The 23,565-nt window shown below is 35.8% G+C and overlaps 3 protein-coding genes across 3 annotated transcripts in view; all 3 read right to left on the minus strand.

Annotated features, from left to right (window-relative positions):
* Window positions 1-23,565, minus strand: part of LOC136810608 (transmembrane protein 33-like) — a 53,598-nt gene that overhangs the window by 7,763 nt on the left and 22,270 nt on the right. The window lies entirely within an intron of this gene.
* On the minus strand, window positions 8,311-11,050 carry LOC136810601 (uncharacterized). The gene is made up of 4 exons (XM_067067161.1): window positions 10,705-11,050; window positions 9,836-10,062; window positions 9,320-9,512; window positions 8,311-9,149 (listed from the first exon to the last, which is right to left on the minus strand). The coding sequence occupies exons 1-4, from the start codon at window positions 10,960-10,962 to the stop codon at window positions 8,910-8,912; spliced, it is 918 nt and encodes a 305-aa protein (XP_066923262.1). The 5' UTR covers window positions 10,963-11,050; the 3' UTR covers window positions 8,311-8,909.
* LOC136810602 (uncharacterized) lies at window positions 16,600-21,076 on the minus strand. Its single transcript, XM_067067162.1, has 4 exons — window positions 20,676-21,076; window positions 19,080-19,303; window positions 18,395-18,617; window positions 16,600-17,447 (listed from the first exon to the last, which is right to left on the minus strand). The coding sequence occupies exons 1-4, from the start codon at window positions 21,036-21,038 to the stop codon at window positions 17,199-17,201; spliced, it is 1,059 nt and encodes a 352-aa protein (XP_066923263.1). The 5' UTR covers window positions 21,039-21,076; the 3' UTR covers window positions 16,600-17,198.

Consider the following 23,565-nt stretch of genomic DNA (forward strand, 5'->3'; position numbering starts at 1 on the left):
GGGGCCAAGAGGGGGTAAGAGAATTAAAGTTTCTAAGTAAAATCTTAATTATCACCCAAAAAAGTGCCTTTTTTGTCCATATCTTTTAAATAGATAGTCCCAGCCTTATCCCTCCTTCAGTAAAGCTTCCTATACCTTTTGTCCTTCAGAAAAACAAAAAATATTGGCCTTAATTGCTTGCTTTCAGTTCCTGTAGCCAGTAGTGTGACCCCCTGTATTTCTATTTTAAATGGCGCGCTTTTTTCAATAGAGATGTCACATGACTCAAATCCCGCAGTCTTATTGGACTAGAGAAAGCGAAAGTGAAATCGCGCGATCTGATTGGATGAAAAAAGACCGTGGGAACAGGAACCGAAAATAATTCTCATTCTAAAACAAGATGGCGGCGAGAAAAGCACGTCTTTTGCTTTGGATGAAAGGTTGTAAATTCTGGTTGATTGTAAGGTTTTTTTATTATCTTATCTCATTTACTTTAATTAGTAGAGGCTTATTCAATGTTTGGGGAAGGTAAGTCTATAAAGTTATTTGTTTTTCGGTGGAAAAAAGTGTTTAAAAAAGCATTTTTTGTGCTCAAGGTTAATTTTTCTTCGCAAATTTTTGTTTTCAATCTTAAATAGATGAACGAGTATTTGACTGATGGTTATGATTTTTTCACAGAACATAGTAGAACTATTCAGGAACTTGGACCTTTTTACAGAATTTAAAAAAATCTGTTAGTTCTTGAGATATATTGAAAAGTTTAGACATGGGTAGTTTGTGTTCGTTTTTCGCGTTCCCAAACCAAACGCACGTGATAATTGAACATAATCAAATACAATCGAACGTAAGCAAAGCAATTGAACGGCAAATCCTGAGTAATATTCGATTGCGTTCGACAATCGAATTGCAATTATTCGATTGTGTTCAATTGCATTCAATTGATTTGGCGTTCAATTCGATTGACACCGTCTGGGTATATTGATAAAAACGCATTGTGAAAGCTAAATAATTTCGAGGCTGCAGCGGGCTTATTTAGCTTTCCTTCATTTGCCAAAAAGTCCAACTCAATTTCAAATCGTTAATTCAATCCCTAATGTACAGTTGTTTTACATCAGTTATTTTTCACCCAATTTTTACTATTGCATATATATATTTCAGTCGTTAGCTAGCTTTTTAAATTTTTATCAAAAATGATGTTTGTTTATTTACTGTTAAGTTTGTTGTCTCTTTTGGTTGTCAAACTTTAATCAAATACTCACAAATTGTTCAAATATTAAGTTCGATTTAAAGAAATCAAACAGTCAATCAAACAGTCAAACTTATATATAATCAGACAGATTTTTTACAATCAAGAGTCCTTAATAGACCTGTTTTTAAAGAGGCAGCCATGTTGAATAATTATGTACTCCAGCATAAAAACAATGATACAAACCTTGCATAATTACTGTACCGTGCATATTTTAAAAATTATGCATGGCGCTGTATCATTGTTTTTATGCTGCTGGAGTACATAAAGGACCCTGCCGACGCACCGGACTTAACGAACACCGGACACACGAAAGTCCGGTGTAAAATTAGAATTTTTTTTACCACCGGATAATTTCTACACCGGACTTAAGAAAGTCGGATGTCCGGTGTCGGAGAAGGAAAGTTTTTCCCACCGGACAATCAAAACATGACCAGTCCGGTGGCGTCCGGTGTTTCTTAATTTTTTGTTTCATAAATGTCCGGCGTCCAAGATTCCCTGTATGCAACACCGGACTGACACCGGACTTATTACTTCCGGTGTAGCGAAAGGATACTTTTTGCCACCGGACAAATACACCGGACAATCCGGTACATAATTATTCAACATGGCTGCCTCTTTAAAAAAAGGTCTATAGTTCATTTAGTTTGATTACATTAATCAAACTTAATTGAATTTTGTCGAACGTGAGCTGTCGCACAAGTGTACAAGCTGTCGCACAAGTTACTGATGACACTCAAATTGCAAAAATCCTCAATAATCAATTTCTGAGTGTTTTTTCAGAAGATGACGGCCGAACACCAGATATAAAAGGAAATACCTGTCCACCCATCAGTGAATTAGAAATAACACAAAATGGTGTTCAAAAATTACTTTCAGAGCTCAACCCCAGCAAAGCTAATGGACCAGATCAAATTTCCACCAGAATTTTGAAGGAGTGTGCTGATATAATAAGTAAACCCCTTACTCTCATCTTTCAAGCTTCGCTGAAGCAATCAAAAATTCCAGATGACTGGCGCAAAGCAACCATTACTCCGCTATATAAAGGCAACAACAAAAGCAGATCAAACCCTGAAAGCTACCGCCCTGTGAGCCTAACATCTGTACTATGTAAAACACTCGAACACATAATTCACAGTCACATAATCAACCATTTAGAGCAGCAAAACATCCTCACTGACCGACAACATGGATTTAGAAAGAAACGATCCTGTGAGACACAATTAGTAAAAACTGTTAATGATCTAGTCAAGATATTGAATGAAAAAGGGCAAACTGATGCTATACTTTTGGACTTCAGTAAAGCATTCGACAAAGTTTGTCACCGCAAGTTACTTTTAAAGCTAAGCTTCTATATGGAATCAAAAACAACTTGTTGACTTGGATAGAGGATTTTCTCAGTAACCGAACCCAAAAAGTACTCGTTAGAGGCGTAGAATCACCAGAGGGAAAAGTAACATCCGGAGTCCCACAAGGATCGGTACTGGGACCCCTGCTGTTTTTAGTATATATAAATGACATATCATTAGCAGTCACATCCTCAGAGATAAGTCTTTTTGCTGATGACGCTCTACTTTACAAATCCATCAAATCAATCAAAGATGCCAGAGATCTGCAAAATGACATGAACCACCTTACCCAATGGAAAAAGGACTGGTCCATGGAGTTTAATGCTGACAAATGTAAAGTCCTGCGATTTACAAATAAACACAAAAAAACTGAAGAAACATATTCAATCCATGGCTACAATCTCGAATTGGTAAAATCAGCTAAATATCTAGGAGTGATGCAATTACCATAACACAACATATCACAACAACGTCTGCAAAGGCTCAAAACTGTCGACATTTTTTGCAACGAAATCTTCGAATGTGTGACAAGGAAGTTAAACTCCAATGCTACAAAACCTTTGTACGACCCATAATCGAATATGCATCAATAGTATGGGACCCAGTAGGAAATCTAAAACTCAATCGACACATAGAGTCTGTACAACGAAAATCAGCTAGATGGATTTCTAATCAATGGCAACGAGAAGCCCTCTCCAACTATATGATTAAGAACCTACCGCAACATTGGAGCAGGCGTCACAGCAAGCGCTTAACATCTCTCTACCAGTTTCATCACATGGAATCAGTTCATGCGGATAATACCATTAACCTCAAGAGATGAGCTTCGATTCAGCCATCAAGTGTTCAAATTCAGGTATACTCCTTCTTTTCATACACATCAAAGAATGGAATATGCTTTCAGCTGGTCTGGTTAATGCTGTGATGTTATAATAGTTAATGATTTAGTGGCCTTCCCTCAAAATAGATTTTTTCTTAAGTTTGTAAAATTCAGTGTTAATTAATCTTTTTGTCTTATCAAGTTTCAAATTCTTTCAGTGACAGCATTTTCTTCTTCTGTAGTTCTTTTTTTCAACCCATTAAATCCTTTATCTTCATTTTTTCTGTTTTTTATTGTAATAAAATTTTTTTTTACTTAAATTGTTTAATATTTTATGATTTTGTTATCGTTCATTGTTATTGCCCTTTAGTTTCATTCAATTGCCATGTGTACCTCTTAATTATTGAATAGAAATAGAAATAGAATTTTGGTTAGAACCCCTTTTTATTTTTTTCATTTTAAATTTAGATTTTTTTTTTTCCAACCCTTTATTTAGTGTAAATACCATACATGATACTAATTTTGCATGCATAAATTGTTTTCATGCATCACTGTAAAAAATAGACCTTTTTTGATCATGGGTGGATCATTGTTTTTCTGCTGGACTACATAATTATTCAACAGGGTGGCCTCTTTGAAAAAAGGTCTATTTAATCGAACTTTTGTCGTTCTATTAAGTTCCCATTTTGTTGGAGTACCGTCACGTTCTCCCAAACGACTATTGGTCCAAACAATAACTGAATCACCTATATACAAACAGGCTAAGACCCTACAAAAAGTGACAAGTAAGATTAAAAATAAAAAGAAATGAAAATAGAAGTCTCTAGAAAAAAACCCTCGATGCCGCCATCTTGATTTCGCTTTCATTTTCAATAATGGGGTGTCCGGCGATTTCGAGTATAACCGTGGAAAACACCACCCGTTTTCGGGCATCCGGCTCTCGTAAAAGTTTTATCCGTCGTCGTCGGTGTTCCATACCATCTTTATTGAAAATTTTATGCTTATGTAGCTACGCAGTTCTGGAAGTTCTAAGCACTTCTCGAAGTCTCAAAGACAGACTACACAGATTTCTCGTTACATGCATGAATATTAAAGATATAGGAATTAGAGGATCTTGACGGATTTTACTCAGTAAGATTCTCCAGCTCGGGTTTTTCCGTGGTAAGTCTAAAACTTTTAGGGCAATATAACCACATAGAATCACTTAATTCTGGTCTGTAAAATACACACAGCGATTTACATGTATTCTTGATTCTTTGCATGTGTCAAACTAAAGAATAAGGTTCAACTTTGTTTAATGTCGAGATACAATGAGATACTTCATTTCAGACAAAAAGGCCAATTTTGAGAGAAAAAGATCTTTTTTCGACGGTAGGGAAATTGTACTCTGGTTTGTAAAATACACATTTTTACTGCACAATTATTGAAAATTTACACAAACAATTTTAATGCCTTTTCTAGGAGCACATAAAGTTTTGATATGTTTAGAAGCATATTTCTTGAGATATGACTAAAAGAATTGCCTCATTCCATGAAAGCCCGCCTAGTACAACTGCGGCCAAACCTGAGAAAACGAAAGTGATTTATATCTCGAGATAGGAAAGTTTTCAGACCCAACTTTGAATCTCAAAATTAATCAGTATCAAATTTCCGATCGATTGATATACGATATGCCTATATTTGGGTTGGAGGAATTTTTAGTTTTTCCTACGGGGGTCACATGACCAAAAATCCGCCATTATGGATACCCAGGTGAGAAATCCAGGTGGCCCAGAAGCTTAAAATATTCTTATTACCATAAGGAACAAGATAAACCCCAAGGAAATTAGTCCACCATATGGATAAGATACTTCCCGGTTCGTACCTGTCTATATACAGGACGGGTATTATTTCTGCCTCAAAAAATTTACAGTGGGAAATTCGAATTTAGCGCTGTCCTCACTTACTAAAAGCTCTCAAAAAATTAAGATTAGATATATATTGCGAGTATAGGTGATTTCTGTACCTAACTCGAGATATTGAGTTTCAAAAAGCGCAAAAACTGGACAAAACAACTGTTTCTGGCTGAAAAACACTGTTTTAAAGGGTTAATATCTTGTGAGTTAAATACAGAATATCTCCTCCTGGGGGGAGCACTCATATGATCTGGCCTATACCTACATCATTTGCCGCGCTTAAGGGTGGGGATTTCAGCATCCCAAAGTGCTCTGTAAGGGTGTGTTTCTGTGAGATTGCACTGCAAGGGTCGAATTTTAAAACAAATTCAAAATAATTGTTAAAAGATAAAGGCTTTTACTTCTCGATTGTTTGAAAGATTTGAAAAAATTTATTGTTTGATAATTACAGCTGACAAGAATAATTTTCTCAGTTTCTCTTTGAAACAGAAGCTTCTTCTTCCATGCAGATTTACAGCTGAGAAATTTAGTGCACTATAAGGGTTGGGTAATCAAGAGAAAATGCACTGAAAGGGTACTTTTTCAGCCATATTGAACTGCATTGTAAAGGTACGATTTTGAAAAGCCGATTTTGCGCGGCACATACCGTCGTTTCGAAATTGAGTGCCCCCCCCCGGAGAATATCATCCTCTCCTCTACTAATAGTTTAGTGATTACTGTTATACATTTGGGAATTATGTAGACGATTTATTACAATAACACTTGAAGGCCTTGAAGGTTTCTGGGAGAATTCGTTAATAGTAAACATGCATACTGATACAGTCTGCTAAATATTAACATGCTAATATCCCAGCGGGGGAGGGCACTCGATTTCTAAACGACAGCATGTGCCGCCAAAAACTTGGCTAGCAAATTCAGACCCTTACAATGCAGCTCTTGAGCAGTGAAAAGGTACCCGTACACTCGCACAGTGCATTTTACCGAACGTTTCTGACCCTTACAGTGCAGTTTGATTCCATGTCTTATTTTGCTGAAGCAACCTGAAAATCTGAGATGTCTTCCCCGCGTTTACTGGCCCTCTGACGATAGTACTGTCTACACAAAGTTCAAAGGAAATCAAAATTGGTGCGAGTCAAAACGTCAAAACTATAAAGATATATCAAATTTTTACTGTCATCCAGCTAAAAGAAGACCCTTGCATTCTATCAAAAGTAAACCCTTACCGTGCATTTCAAGGGTCTCGAAAAACCTACCCTTAACTTAAGGGTTGCCCATGCCGTTTGTCAGATCGTATGAGTGGGGTAATTTGCTCTTCATCTTTGACTCTTTCTACAAAATGTTTTTTGAATCATGCTGACGTCAGTAGAAATTAGCAAAATACGAAATTTTTCTATTAAGTGCTGACGTCAGTAAAATATGTTTTTTTTTCAAAATGATCCTTTTTATAATGTACAAACCAACTTTTAATCCCATCATTGGCTGCGTTTAGACCAACTGGCATTTGTAATTTGGCATTTGCTCATGAGGGATTCGATTTTAATAGCTTTTCCATCGTATTTTCTGTCATGTCATTTAAGGAATCGTCTTTTTAGAGTCATTACTGAAAAGGTGATTCCCTCAAGTTCAACTTTGACAGATCAAACAATGAAAAGCATGGAATTTCTCAAAAACTGCAGTCATTAAGACTGAAACTTTTTGCCGTAGGGCTAGGCTATGGCAAATCTTGCAAATTTTACAATCTATAGAAAGAACTGAATAAAAAACGTGCAAAAACTTTAAAAAATCAAAAATGTTATTTTTTCTCTTTGTTTTGGTTCCTTTGTTTGATTTGAAATGCCAGAAAAGGGGATTCCTTTGCTCAAAATGGCATTTCAAATGCCAACGAAATGCCAACACGCTGGCATCATTAGGCATTTGACAAACCGAACAATTGCGTGGAACAATAGAATTCAAAGAATACTGCAAGCAATTACAAATGCCAGGCTGGTCTAAACGCAGCCATTATTTGCATTAATTGCTTTTGCAAGTCAATTACACTTTTTGGCAATACAAAAGTAATAACTTGCACGCATTACGAATCAAGATGAGAAAGATTGTAGGATTGAATTTCGGTCAAATGTTGAAAGTAATAATCATGACGTTTGCGTAGCGGTGTGCTATTGGAATTATTCAAAAAAACACCGACGTCAACAGTTTTTGGTTTTTGCCCAAATTTTCCTTCTTTTTTTGGCTAAAAAAATTAATTAAGGCACATCCATTCCAGTGATCTACACTCCTGTATGCTTCTTTTGATGTATGAAGTGATGTGATTTGACAAGTGGAAGGGTGTGATCTATTCAGAACATCTCGTACAGAGGTAATATCCGTAATATCAGGTTGAGAGATCGAGACGAAGGGCACATGGCTGTTTTTTTATAAAAAGAGACATGACTTTTGGCTTGACTTTTGGTGTGTGATAACCCCGGGGGGTGGGGTACTAAGGTTGGTGAATGAGGGGTATGTGCGGACGGGACCTCCGAAAACCGACCCTTAGAGAGACCAAATTTTAGTGAAAAAGTGACCCTTAGAGAGACTTTTTCGAAAAATTTTCTCTGATTTTTAAAAATTTCCTACCCTTAGTGAGACTTTTTTGTAATTTTTTCTCTCAAAATCAAATTTTTTTTCTAAAATTCGTGATTTTTCCCACCCTTAGAGAGACTACTTTGAAATTTCCTGATTTTTGTAACCCTTAGAGAGACTTTGAAAGGTGAAAAACCCGACCCTTACCGTCTGCACATACCCAGCACCTATTTTTGCCTAAGTACCCCCCCCCGGGGTGATAACCATCTTTGCAATTAAAATATAAAGAAAAGAAAGGATTCTACAGATGTTTAAGTGAGTACTTGTGAAAAAACCTTTCTGAAATCAGCAAAGTGATTTCAATTTTGACCTCATACGTCACATCTTCCTTCGTTTCGAGTGTAAAACTCCTACTCTAAGAGAAAGGCCTAGCCTGGAGATATCTATTGTGTAGACTAAATAAAAAGTTGAAAATTTTTTATCACTGTTATACAATATCAATAGCAAATTGCAAAAAAAGTACACACATAAAAACTTTTCTAAAACGATAGAAAAGAGGCTGAGGAAATATCCTCTTGGAAAGCTATTATTCCTCTCCGAAGCCTAGTGCCAGTGCAGTGAATTTGATAAATAAAGAAAAGATTATGTTCCTAATGAAATTTAGTGTAGTGCGAATAAGTGTACAGCCATCCAATCATCCAATATGAGGAAAATAATGGGAATGGCTTAAAATAATTCGAGGAAAACAATTTATTTACAATTTACGGATCCTAAATATTTTACTGTATATAATATTTACAATGTACACTCAGTGTATGAGCGATTTTGGAGGCTGGCCAACGAGTTATGCCAACTAATGACATTTTTAAATCTTATATTTTGATATTTTGATATTCTGTATTTCCAAGGTAGGTCCTCGAATTATTTATGACCCGCCTATCTATGATCAAAAAGAGAAAAACTACTTCGAAAACGGTGCTTCAAACGATGAATCTTCTCTTGTGAAAATCAGGTATACGGGATTAGTAAATCCTTAGAAATAAGCAAAAAAAAAAACTTTTTTAAAATAATTTTATTTGCCCAACGATAAAAACAGCGACCATGAGTAACATGTTAGGAACGAATGACATTGCACTGTTAGCATTTTCCTCCATGACATCATCACCGACCTCCATTGTAGGATCGTACACGACATCCCGCCCAGAAAAACGAAGTGTGATTTCAGCTTCCGAATCCTTGAGTTCATCATTTGCTTTAGGGTAGTCTTCAGGCATGTCTTTGTCATTGCCTCCATCTTTGTACTATCAATATAAAGAAAAAAGTTCTTTATTAGAAACTGAAAATATTGCTCGAGATATATCTCATTTCTGAAGATCAAAAGAAGAAACTCTGAAGACTTTCAGCAAATTTAAATAATTAATAAGCAATGCCAACCTAGGAATATATGCTTGTTTTTTAAATAATAACTTACATTAGCGGCAAAGGTTCCACGCGCTTCAGGGCAAACACTAAAAGCTTGAGCTGCTCTGCGAGCGAGTGCACCTGGTCTACGTTTAGTGATCCTGTTTTTCAATTTATCGGGGACTCTTCCTTTAAATGCATCAATTCCACATTTCATTCCAAATGTCACATCAAGAATCTCAGCTTCATTCGGCCAGTTTGAGCTATTAAGGGTAAATAATTTGTCAGAATAAATGCATTCAGCCTGAGTTTAACATAATGTTAGATTCACAAACCGTTGTATCATGTATGCTTTTCCATCGGAAAATGAGAAAGGCGTCAAGTAAATCAAAAGTGACCCAAATTAGGAAATCTAAGGTAGAATATAATTGCATAAACAGCAAAGTAAACAACTCTGCCAGTTCCAATCTTCTAATGAAAAGACGTCTAATTTAAAGTTTAGATTTATGAAGCAAGACAATAGTGTTTTGAGAAATTTGAGGATCTCTAGGAGCGTATAAAACAACAAAAGATTAAAGGGGCTTACATTCGGATATTCATTTTGACACCACCTTCTTTAATTTCGTATTGGTTATCGTCCTCACCATCGATTGTACCACTAGCTTTGAACAAGTAGAACTCCAATGCAGCGTTTGCACTGTTTGGGAAATTACATTCAAGGGACAAAACAGTAGCATTGATGCCGTACTTAGATTCTTCTTCTGCATCTTTTTTTACAGTACAATCCAAATCTTTAAGGATAACGTTGCTTCTCTAAATAAAAAGGAATTGAACGAGTAAACTAAAAGACTAACCCCTGCATTAAAAACCCAGTTAAACTCACTGCCTCTTTGATTGCAAAATACACCACTTTAGAAATCGTAAATTGACCAGGTGGAATGGAAGGTTTGACCCCGGGGAGGGGGGGGGGTACTAGGGCAAGATGGGTTACGGGGATGCTCCGCTGGTCAGGGTACATTTTTTAACCTCCACGAGTCCCAGGTAGGGTCGCAAAAACACCAAAATAGAAAAGTCAGTCCCTCGTAGGGTGCCTATTTTTGGAAAATTTGGGGAAAAAGTAGAAAATTTTGGAATTTCAGTCCCATTCAGGGTCACTTTTTTCGCAAATTTCGAGTCCCACGTAGGGTCCATTTTTCGAACCTCAGCGGAGCACCCCCGTCGGTCGACAAGGTTAGTACCCCCCCCCCCGGGGGTTTGACTCTTCAGGGGCTCTTGGGCTTTCTGAGTGTTGCTTCAAACCTTTGAATTATTCACAAGTTGACGCAATAAATAACAACGATTAATTTACAGTAAAAAAGCTTTCGTATAAAAAGTGTTGGCCTTTTCAAGTACCTCGCTTGAATCATAATCGTAGTCGGCACCGAACGTGTTAAGAGAAAAATCAAATTCACTTACCACTGTCTCGTTTGCGTATTTCTCAACGATCGACTTCACTTGAACTTGAAGACTTTTGGCTTTGCGAACAAGAGTCATTTTGCCACCCCTTTTGTTGATCTTCATGAATGTTTGGTTAAAAATGACAGCTTTTTCATTCGAACCTAATGCTTTACCTTTGAATTTCTCGAAAATTTCTTTCCTTTTTCGCAATTTTTCGTTTGCATTTACTTGATGAATGCAAAGGACCGTAAAAACGGCTAAAAGTAAGATCTTCATTTTGATGAATTTCTTCGTCTGTTCTTCGTTATTCCAACCACTTGCTTCTGTGACGAAAAAGAAAGAACAAAATTGATGATTTTTTTGGTTCTTTCACAATCATAGCAAAAAGGGGATAAAATATATATTACTTTTGATAGGACTATTAAAATTTAATGAATAGAAATGTTCCACATCAATGCGAGAGTTCATTCACGTTTGAGATTAGCCGAAGAGGTTCTTCTCTATGAATAATTCAAACTTAATTCGATAGGAAACATTCATTAATGATAGAATAAAGAATAGAACCACCTGCCAGATGAGATATGAATGAGGAAATCGCAATACTATTCTTCATAAATAAATCAATCAATAAAGGAGTAATCAGTGAAAAGGGGTGTTTTTGCCTGTAAACGTATAATATCATACGATACATTTTTAATCACATCAATTCAAAGTTTTCCGTGCAAAGTACTATTTCTCTTGACTGGTTGAGTGAGGTCGACCTTTAGTTGTCTCGCATATCCAAAATTAGGATAAGGTAAAATAATTAGTGAGCAGCCAATAAATTTTCGATGTATATTGGTCACCTTGGTTAGCTTGGTTAGATTTTAAAACTAGTGAAAAAAATAAATAAATATACAAATATCAGGTCACCAAGGTTCCCTTGCAAAAACATGTAAAAAATTTTTTCATGCTCCTAGAAAACATCAAAATATTTTGCAGTAACCAATAATAGTGAGATTACCCAATTTTGAAATAGTCAAAGTTGTCACGAACGGCCAGAAACGAAGCAAAAAAATATAGACATGACCATAGATATCTTATATAAAACGCTAGATAGAGCTATTCTGTATTTTCCAAGCAACGGCGGGTGAAGCAAAATAATGAACCATCTTTGCTGAAAGTAGGTCACAGTTCGGTACCGGCAATTTGTTCAACCAATCGAAAAATACCTGAATGGCGCGACGTGACGAGGCGAAAAATCGATCAAATTGCCGACACCGAAATATGGTCTACTTATCAAAGATGGTGGATTATTTTGATTCAAATAGGGACGGAGTAGCTCTATCTAGTTTGATATAAGAAATCTGTGACGTGTCGTGTCATCTTTTAACTAACAGCTTTTTTTAAAAGGGAATCAAAATATCAAAATCAATCCATTCAAGATACAAATAGAACGGACTTTTTGACGTCACAATTAGCACTACGACTGTAAAGGCCGGTCTCCACTTTCGCGCGCACGACATGAGCGAAAACCTTTTGACGTTTTTGTATGATCATTGCTCGGTTAAAAAATGAAGCAGTTCCATTGGTCAAAATTGACGTAACGGATGAAAAAAGTACTTTTTTTTGTTCGTGCGAAACTTTTTTTATGACGTAATCTTTTCTTCAGGCCAAAAAGGTTAAGAAAAAAACTGTCGCCCATTTTGCGTGAAAGTGGAGACTGGCCTTTACGTCACTGTCGACAGGACTTGTTGCCGTTGAACAAAAATTTCTTCGTTAAAGACTCTCCTAGAACTTTTAAAACACATTAATAGAAACTAGCCGGTACCCGGCGTCGCACGTCGGTTTAGCCTTTTGCTGAACGCATTTAAAGTCCTTTGAGATGTTGGGAAGGTGGCTTAAACACGATGAAATCAAAATTAAAGGGAAGAATTCTCTTCAAAGTTCGACACTATCCCTCCCGGGTGATGTATCTTTTAACCATATTTTGAAAAAGATTTTTGTGGCAAAAATGATCAGAAAACAGAAAGGGCGTCATTCCCAAATTACACCATACCGGCGACCAGCGACGTCCGAGACGGCTCTACAATTAGATTTTCTTTCTCGCTCCGCTCGCATTATATTTGCCGTAGTTCTTGTTGTTTAGGAAAACTTTGATGTCAAGATAAGCGGAGTGAAATAATAGACATGACACGCGATTCGTCGAAAAAAGGCAGCCCGGGGGGGGTACTTAAGCAAGATAAGGGTATGGGTATGGGTATGGGTATGTGCCGGCCTTAAGGGTGCCTTTTTTGAAACATGGCAGTTTGAAAAATTGGAAAAACAAACTTCAGTCCCACTAAGAATTGGAAATATAGGAAAATTTCAACTTTTTGCCCCCAGAAAGATAGAAATTTGGTCAAATTAGTTCCAAAAAGTGAATTAAAATTCACACAATTTCCCTTGTTTCTTCTCCTCTTTATTCTGCTAAGGGTCCGAGGGACAGGGCCGAAAGTCAGCTCGCAACCATAGTCCCCCCGGAAGGCAGCTAGGACACTCAGACAAAAAAGTGTGATAGATAGTGCAATTTTATGTTGCTTTTTATAAAAAATAACTTCGTCATAACTTTTTAATTTTTCAAATCCAACAATGACTTAGATTTACAGCAAAATAATTATCGACATACATGTTTAAAGGTCCCTTTTTACGAAGAAAGAATTCTAGTTTTTACCGCCTTTTGAATGTATTTTAATGCTGCTGTTGTTCTAACAAACTTGTTATGTGATTCTTGTGTTTTGTTTTATATTTGTTCTTTTCTTTAACAGATTCTGTTTAAAAGATTTCTTTTGTTTTGAAAAGAATTCGAATGTCTCAAATCAAATAAGGTCGTTATAATTACATTCGAGAGTGTGGGTTCGTGCTCCCGTGGGTCCAAAAAAAAAACCCGTGGGTCCAAAAAAAAAACCCGTGGGTCCAAAAAAAAAAACCCGTGGGTCCAAAAAAAAAAAAACCCGTGGGTCCAAACAAAAAACCCGTGGGTCCGAAAAAAAAAACCGTGGGTCCAAAACAAAAAACCCGTGGGTATTTCGTGGGTCCAGAAAAACATTACGTGGGTCCAAAAAAAATTTACGTGGGTATCTCGTGGGTGCAAAAAAAAGTCCGTTGGTATCTCAGTGGTGCGGCTTCGAATTACTTCTGTTTCAATTCTATATTCACTAGTAGAGGACATAATCTAGTATGACTGAACCAAATATTTTGAACTTTTGTTCACTCGTTGGTCAAATATGGCCAAAAAACGGTCAAAATCTCAAAAAAGTACATTTTGGCAAATTTTGCCATTTTTTGACTTAAAAGGCCAAAATCTCTCCGAAAACTTTTTATGTTTATTTCTGAAAGTGCATTTCATTTCCATCAATCGATTTCAAATCGAAAATGAGGCTAGCAGGAGGGCTTTCTGGTCTAATAAAGTAATACTAGGTCACAGTGTGGATGTAAACAACACTGAAGCGACCGCCTTCCATGCATCACACATCACGTTCGCGAGAGAGCGCGTGCACATTATTAACGCCTACATGTCATCTCCAGTACATTTTAGATTATTAAAATTGAAAACAGATTACAATATAGTCACTTTTCATGTCTCGATTATTCAATTCCGCAGACAATATCTAAAACTGACCCGCAGTTTAAAACACACAAGCAAACAATAGAATGTCTTTTTTTTTCGGGTTTTTTTTTGGACCCACGGGATTTCTTTTCTGGACCCACGGGATTTTTTTTGGACCCACGGGTTTTTTTTAGGGACCCACGGGTTTTTTTTTTGGACCCACGGGTTTTTTTTTCGGACCCACGGGTTTTTTTTTTTTGGACCCACGGTTTTTTTTTTTGGACCCACGGTTTTTTTTTTTTTGGACCCACGGGTTTTTTTTTTTTGACCCACGGGGGCACGAACCCACGAGGGCACGGGACCCACGTAAATAATCACACTCTACATTCGAAAACATAAAACAAAAGAAAAGAAAGAAAAAAAAGAAAAAATCTAATCTATCGATCAAAACAAAGTCTTTATAAAACGGCGCGAATCTGATCTAACACATTTGTGGAGCCAGAACTAAAAGTTATCTTTTGGAAGAACAAAAACATCGCGTGCGAAAACAAAAGTACTAGTGTATATATACTAGGTCACAGTGTGGATCTAAACCACACTGAAACGACCGCCTTCCATCACGCATCACGCTCGTGAAAGAGCGCGCGCACATTATTAACGCCCTACATGTCATCTCCAGTACATTTTAGATTTTTCATTGAAAACAGATTACAATATAGTCATTTTTCATGTCTCGATTATTCAATTCCGAATAAAAGACATTCAGGGAAAAAAAAGAGAAACACCTGGGTAATCTAGTTAAAAAAACGGAAAGTAAATGGTAGACAAAGTAATGAGCCAAGGCAAAACGAGATTAGCGTACCACTATGAAAGAAACCGCCTCCGGCGGTCGATAAGAATTGCGAAGCAATCCAGGCAAGTCACTCGATTCGCAAGTTGCAAGCAAAATATTTATAGGGTCACGCGATTTTAAAATAGATTCGTAACCCCGCGAAACCCCGACAACTGCTAGGGTCCAGGAAGACTCAAGAGATTTACTCAAACACTTCAGGCGTACAAACCTACGATGTTTACTTCTACGGATTTGAGGAAAATTATACAAATCTTTTTATGAATCGTTGGAAAATGAGCACTTTCAAATGAATGTGACTTATAGGTTAAAAATATTCCCCTAATCCGTTATGCTCTTCTCTACTCTCTAAGAATATTCAATAAAAAGTTCAATAATCGTTTTTGCTCGGGAAAGTTTGTCTGCCTTAAAAGCATTAAGTAATTTTAGTTATTATTTTTTGTTTTGAACTTGTTTTACTTCCGGTTTCGAATTCCTTGCGTTCGAAATCGAACTTTCGAATCTTTAATTTCGAACTTTCGAATTATAAAAAGCACATTCGAACAAAAGTCTCTGGTGGAAAAATTACCCTCTAGCTTCTTCAAAAAGTTTCCCTTGCAGAGCGAGACCCTAGAGGCAACAAAATTAAACAAACTTGAGAAAGACTACATTATTACTAAAACTTCACATCAATGTGCTATTGTTTTAAATGACTTCATGATTGAAATAGGGTCTTTTTTTACTGTATTGAGCAGATATCTTTATACTTTTTCCAGGAAGATATTTTGAAACTACTACAAAAGTATTACAAAATTTAGTACAAATGACTTTTTTATCTGTCCTTTATTTTTTTCAACATCCTCTTCTTTGAAATTATTGTTATGACTCACTGGCAATAAATTCTTGGTGAGATGTAAAGGTTTTATTAGTTCGTTTTTTAAATTCTGTATTAATAATGGAGTCGTCGATTTCTTAAACATTTTGAGATTTCTTCGCTTTGCGAAAACAGAACGCTCGTTCCGCAAGCCCTTTTATGTTGATTAAGGTTTTGATGACGTCATCGGACCAAAAAAGCCTCAATTTAAATATATTTATTTTTGAAAGTTTCTATATACCAACTATTACCCCTCCCAACTCTTATTCGCAATTAATTTTCCGATTCAATGAGGGGTCAACCATCTCCTAACTCCTTTCCAATCTCCAGATATCGCATTTTTCCTGTTTTGATGACGTCATCAACTGAAAACGCCTTAAAATTCAGCCAAATTTCAAAGTCCTACTCAAGCCTCATAACCTCTCCCATCTTATTCTCCATAAAATTCTCGATCCAATGAGGGGTCACCGACCTCCCAACTCCTTTTCAAACTCGAGATATCGCATTTTGAAGTTTTTCCCAAATCTGTGACGTCATTGGGTCCCTTTACCCCTAATGTTGTCAACGGTCAATTCGCGAATTTTGAAATTGAAGTCTTAGTATAACAGACAGACAGACAAAACGACATACAGAATACCGCTATTAGTATATAGATCAACAAAAGTATTCATTTCTCGATTAATTATTCGTATAAAAGCTGTGCAAATTAATTAGGCAAAATATAAAAAAATCAAAAGAAAGAAAATTTACAGAACTCGAATATATCGTGAAAATATAATAATTACAAAATTTGCTTCAAATATTCACACTCAACCAACAAAGAGTTGTTTTTTGTTTGAAAATATCAACTGTGCGACTCTCAAATGAATATTCTTTCTTTATCATAATTAGTTTGAGAGGTTCGGAGAAAGATAAGGCCACGAGTGCAAGATAACTCTCAGGTGACCTATTAAGTTGAAATAAACGTGGTATACAAATTTTTCAATTCTAATTGGTTCTGTTTTCGAAAATCATCAAAATTGTTCGAACAACACTATAAATATTCCCAAAAAATAAGAAACAAAGAAACCAAAATTAGGTCCGGTTGGTTGGAGAAACATCGAGAGCTAGCGAAGGTTCGTTTATTCTGAACCCGTGGGAACCAAAGTTAACCAATAAGGTCACACACTCGCCAAATATCCACAAACTTTGATTTGGCAGTTGACAAGTGTGAGAGGATTTCTCTTCTTATTTGAGCCTCTCTAATACATGAATGGCAAGACCAAAGCTGAACAAATGACCATCAACAAACATGAAAACATATGAATGGATTTGCCAGCGCTTGGGATGTAATCTCCAATATCATCGCCTGCTTCAACGATTGGATCATAAATTATATTTCCTCCTTTCTTGAATCGTAAAGTAAATTCGGCTTCTTTGTCTTCGTTAAGGTCAATTTCAGCCTTGGGAAATCCTTCTGGCATTTCGACCTGGTTTCCGTCAGATAAGTACTGTGAATGGTAAAGAAAAGATTAGGCTTCCTGCAGCATTAGTAAGAGACAAGTCTTAAAAGAAAGTGTTATTTAAATTTCAATCCGGGGGGAACTCGATTTCTTAACGATGGCATGTGCCATAAATATGGCTTTCAAAATCGGGCCCTTTACAGTGCAGCCCTTGGAGCAGTGAAAAGGTACCCTTACAATGTATTTTTTTAGTGAAGTTTGATTCCATATCCTATATTGCTGATGCTACCTGAAAATGAGCCTAAGTTGTCCACACAATATGCAAAACAAATCAAAATGGATTAAAGTCAAAACTATAAAGATACATCAGATTTTTACAACCAGACTTGCGATTCAGCTGTCCCCAAACAACCTTACAGTCTATCCAGCTAAAAGACAGTTTTAGTGCATTCTATCAAAAGTACAACCTTGCAGTGCATATGAGTCCCCCCCCCCCCCGGGATTTCCTTTAGGCGTACAAACTTTCGCGAGCAGAAACTTTCGCGATTTTCGCGAATTTTGGCCTTTTTCGCGAAAGTAAATGTCTAGTAAATTTTCAAAATTCTAAACAGGGCAATTCGCGAAAAATCCTCAAAAAAGTTGGAAATCTATAAAACCTCGAAACCGTAATAAATATCAAATTTTCTGCGTATTATTATCCTTTAATGCCTTTTTAAAGTCGAAGAGCAACCGTCTTTAGCGGATTTAAGGAATATTTTTCATTTTCAAAGCAATTTTTATTCAAAAATTCTCATTTTTATCATACGATTCGCGAAAGTTTATGCTCGCGAAAAATATTATTTCCTCGAATTCGCGAAAGTAAATGTCGTGAATTTCGCGATTTTTCGACCTCGCGAAAGTTTCTGCTCGCGAAAGTTTGTACGCCTAAAGTACACTTAACTACGTTCAATTTCAAAATTGACATTACTTTCCTATCATCAAAAACGAAAGCTTACATTTGGGGCAAACGTTGATCGTGCGTTAGGACAAACATCAAAAGTTTCTGGAGATCTTCTACGAATGGAGTTGTTTTCGAGTCTTCCACGTTGAAGTTTAGATCGTAACGGTTTCCTTCCCTTTGCTTCATCTTCAAAACCACATTTAATCGCAACCACGATATCAACAAACTCTGTCGAATTCACTTTCGTTGATGACTCTGTTGAGTTTGGCCAATTATTACTGAAAGAAATTGAAAGGACTCATAAATTTTTAGCGAAAGATAGTTGAACTTACTATTATAGTAATGTGTTTTTGAAACATAGAAGTACTAGGTCGACCAGGAATATTGTCGGGGCAAAACCAGATGTCAACGGAAATCTAATCCAAATCTGAAATTTATTGCATGTACCACGCCACGACAGAATATATACCGTTGACGGCATGAGCCTGTAGAAGCCTCTAATAGCATTCTCAGTAAAGAATTTTTTGAAAAATCGCAGTTCTTTTTCAACTCCACTGAATTCTAAAGATAAAATGTAATAACTATTTTAAGAATGAACCACTAATAGCTAATTGGAATTCCAGTGGGATGCAGATGGAACACCAATTCCAATAGTCAGTGGGAAACGTTTTACTTTGAGATGTAAATTATATCGCATGAACTTATAAAAGTGGTTCACCAAAAAGGGAACAATCACTTACACCAGTACATTAACTTTAGTAGCGCCTTCAACAACTTGGTATGTATTGCCATCAGCGCCCGTCAAATTTCCTGCTTCTTTAAACATGTACATTTGTAGTGTGACATCAGCTTTATTTTTCAACTGGCATTTTGTTTCCATCAGTGTGGCTTCGATACTATAAGTAGTATCGCTTTCTTGGTCTTTTGTCATGCTGCATGATATATCATCTAACGAGTCTTCAACCTGGTCATGGAGAAGATAAATGTTTTTGACGTACAGAATATTTTACGGAACATGATTTATTTACAAAAAGTCCTTATATATTCTTATGGCTCTTTTCAGAGCTCAGACTCTCTGTTCCTTGAAATGATTTTCAGTTCCAACAAGTGATAATTTTATGGACCTACCTGGTTATGCATTTAACACATATATAATTGATATCTACGTGAGCGTGACCATTAAGCAATCATTCAAAACACAAATAGTGACGATCTATTAAAACTAGTCGTTTGTTTCTTATAAAAAAAACGTTTAGAAACCAAAATTTTATGCTCTTGAAACATTTTTTCATATTCAAGACTTCGTGAGCAAAAAAACATCTATCTCATCAAAAAATTGAGTAATTTGGCTAAGAACATTGATGTATGCTTATTAATAGTCATTCTTATAGATAAACATGCGTTTTTTGAGTCAGCAAAAATTTCTTGCAAAAATCTGCTTGAGCCATCTTTTACCTATGATGGTACCCTACTTTCATGCAAAAAATCAGAAAAAATTAATGATCCAATTTTTCACAAAGTCCAAAAAACCCGTTTTTAGCCGTTTTTTGGCCCAAATTTGCCCCAAAACATTTTTTTTCGAAAATCGAGCTCCGTCACATTCAAGGGTTTATAGTTGTGCATCTTTGTGCAAAAAATCATAAAGAATCAAAGAGCCAATCTCGAGAAAAGCTAATACCTAAGTAATTGATAATGTGCTTATAAATAAATATCGAATTTGGCCAGTTTTTCTATAAAAACACGCCAAGCAACCGAAATTTCATGTCTAAACACACACAGCCCTCAAGAGCAAAAAAAACATCTATCTCATAAAAAAATTGAGTAATTTAACTAAGAACATTGATGTATGCTTATTAAAAGTGATTCTTATAGATAAACATGCGTTTTTTGAGCCAATATATAACTTTTTGAAAAAATCTGCTTGAGCCATCTTTTACCTATGATGGTACCCTACTTTCATGCAAAAAATTCGCTCCGTAACGTTTGAGGGTTTATAGTTACACATCTTTGTGCAAAAAATCACGAGGAAAGCTAATAACGAACGAACGAACGGACAAAGGTTAATTTATAGGACCTCCAACCCACCGGGGTAGGTCAAAAAAAAAAAACGGGGAACATACAAGTAAAATTAAGGGTGTACACCAACATTACGTACATTGTCAAGGTAACCGTAATACCCGAAAAAGACAACAAATGAAAAGTATGATGGAAATTTTGGTAAATTCCGGAAAAAAGAACTCTTGCCAAAAGTACTGAAAGAATTTAAAATTTAACAAAATTGTCCCTGGCTGAGATATGTAAAAATAAATTATAGAATAAGTACTGTGTTCTTTTACCTCAATCGTCTCGTTGTTGGATTTTCTCTCTTCAATTTTCTTGACTCTCATCGCCAGAACTTGTCCTCGACGCTGCATTTGAAATCTCATCCCAATGGTGCTTATTCGTAAAATGGCATAAGTTCGGATGAATCGGTCAATCTGGTATGAACGTTTACGTGACTTGAATCGATCTTTTGATTTTTTGTTTCGTGTTTCGAGAAATTTCATTCGTGTTTTAGCCTTGCTGACACTGGATGATTTTCTGGAGGATGATTTGTTGTTTCTGATTGTTGCTTTGCTTCTGCTTCTTGATTTGGGTTTTCCATCAGCTTGGTAAAGAAGAACCAGACAAAGTAGAAGGATGAAAAATAAAGTCTTCATTTTATTTCCAATCTGCTGCAGTCAATTTCTTTTAAAAACTAAAAATGAAAGAAAAAAACTAAAATATTATACAGTTATTTTTGGTATAAGCTTGTTTCTGTATCTCTTTATTTTTCAATACATGTGAAAATAGTTTTACTTTTTTGGAACATAATACCAAGAATGTAAAATAAAAGTTTGATGCATGCACCACAGCGTGACGTCAATTGAGAACTTGACGTGTTTTGATGAAATATTCAGATGGTTGGTGACTCCTGTGTGGTACAAAAGTTACCGCAAATCGAACCATGAATAACAACTGATTAAATAATTCATAGCTCACCACCATCTCCACATTTTTTTCAATAGCCGCAATGGATGTGTAATATAAATGTCATGAATGGTTAGAACATATTTGACAAATAAATATGTGAACTATATACAGTCCTAAGTAAGCAGGTCTCAAGAAATCTTATAGACACTAGACATCAGACAAACTCTTCCAATAAAATTGCTAGAATTATATCTGTACTACCTACATTTAATTTGTTTCCACAAAAAAATACCAGTAAAATAGAAAAAAAACTAGCAGAAATGAATAAAAGTTCCTTCTCTCTATCCTATCAAAACATTTCAAACTAGAAAATATCTTCACAAAAAGATGTGAATTTGTTAATAAGATAAATTGCAATGACTAAGGTTTATTTATTTTACCAACTCTCAGCTTTCGATAGTAGACTAGAAACCTTTCTTTTAAATAACTGTATTATGATTTTGAAAACCCCTACAAATATATCAGTCATTTCTCATAAAAAATTAAGAACCTCCAAAAAGAGAGAAACCATTTCTTTCTGAGAAGAAAAATTCTGATAAAAGTACAATTTTTTTCAATGATCATAATTTGTTTGCAAACATTTTCTTAGCAACAAATATCTCATATAAATTCCATGGAGAATATTCGAGCTTATCCTTTTTAATACTGGCCTCAAGTTTCACTAAACATGCAAATAAATACACACGATATTAAAGTGAAAAAAATCGTGATCGGTTGAGACAGCACCTCATATAGATAACGATGTACGTGTTCATTTTTAGCACCCCTGTCTCACAGCCCTGGTGGAATTCTTTCCCACAGGGCGGTAACGATTTCTATCAAAATCACAATGGGAATAAAAATTACATTGTCCCAAGCTCAAGATCCAGTGGGGATGGCTTTGGAGCGCAGTTTTTTACATTGAAATTCGAATGGGAATGAAATCAAAGTCCCAGTGGGACTAAAATTGTAGAGTACACGCTTTTTTTAATAAGAATACACTTTATAAGAATGATGAAAATGGCCAAAAAGTTAAGCACCTATGATTTTCCCAAAAGAGTTAATAGTCCCGCTGCTGAGGTCGATAAATGTTTAATTTCGTGACACACATCTTAGAACTAACTTTTTTTGGTGGAAACTCGCGAATTAGTATATGTAGATTCCAAAATCAAAAAGTTTCCACGATATTATCGTGCAAGTAACGACTAATTGGCGATTTTTTGCGTTTCCAGGCAAAATTGCAAGGCCTGGAAATTCAAGATTTTTGGAGGGTCTTCAAATTAAAAAAAGACCTATATCACACGATAGAGCTCTTCAAACTGAGAAAAAAAGTGTATTACACCAAAGTCCCAACTTCTCTAGATCAAAATTTATTGGCCTATTTGTGGTCAAAAACTGATGGAAAACAGGGAATTTCCCCACAATCTGCATTAATTTATGCAAAATTAAACACCTTTTTGACCACAAATAGGCCCATAACTTTTGATTTAGAGAAGTTGGGACTTTGGTGTAATACACTTTTTTGCTTAGTTTGAAGAGCTCTATCATGTGATATAGGTCTTTTTTTAATTTGAAGACCCTCCAAAAATCATGAATTTCCAGGCCTTGCAATCTTGCCTGGAAACGCAAAAAATCGCCAATTACTCGTTACTTGCACGATAATATCGTGGAAACTTTTTGATTTTGGAATCTACATATACTAATTCGTGAGTTTCCACCAAAAAAAGTTAGTTCTAAGATGTGTGTCACGAAAATTGTTTTCTAGCCACTTTTTTCGATCTCAGCAGCGGGACTATAAGAATATCCATGATGAAATGGATTTACACCATTCTTACAAAAAAAACGTGTATTGGGGTCTGTGACAAAGGGGTGTTTTCAGCACATTTCCGTGTTCCCTTCCCTAACGATAGACTTTTTGCATGAACTGTGATTTCATCTCTTTCACTAAACTACACTAAGCTCTAATTCCCAATTGGAATAATACACATTTTTGAGAATGTTTTTGACTAAAATAACTCTTCACTCTTTTTTTGAATGTAAACACATTTATAATCTGTCTCAAAAGTATGTGAACACTTTACTTTTGTGACAATTTATCAACATCTATATATGCTATTTTACACCGTTGGAATGATATTTCCAAGAACATTAATGTAAAAGATAAAAGAAAAATCAAGACTTAATATTTGAACCTTGCTGAATTCAAATCTGCGTCAGATTTCATCGCATCCCTCT

This window comes from Clytia hemisphaerica, unplaced genomic scaffold (genome assembly GCF_902728285.1).
Source record: "Clytia hemisphaerica strain Z4C2 unplaced genomic scaffold, Clytia hemisphaerica genome assembly, whole genome shotgun sequence".
Taxonomy (NCBI): domain Eukaryota; kingdom Metazoa; phylum Cnidaria; class Hydrozoa; order Leptothecata; family Clytiidae; genus Clytia; species Clytia hemisphaerica.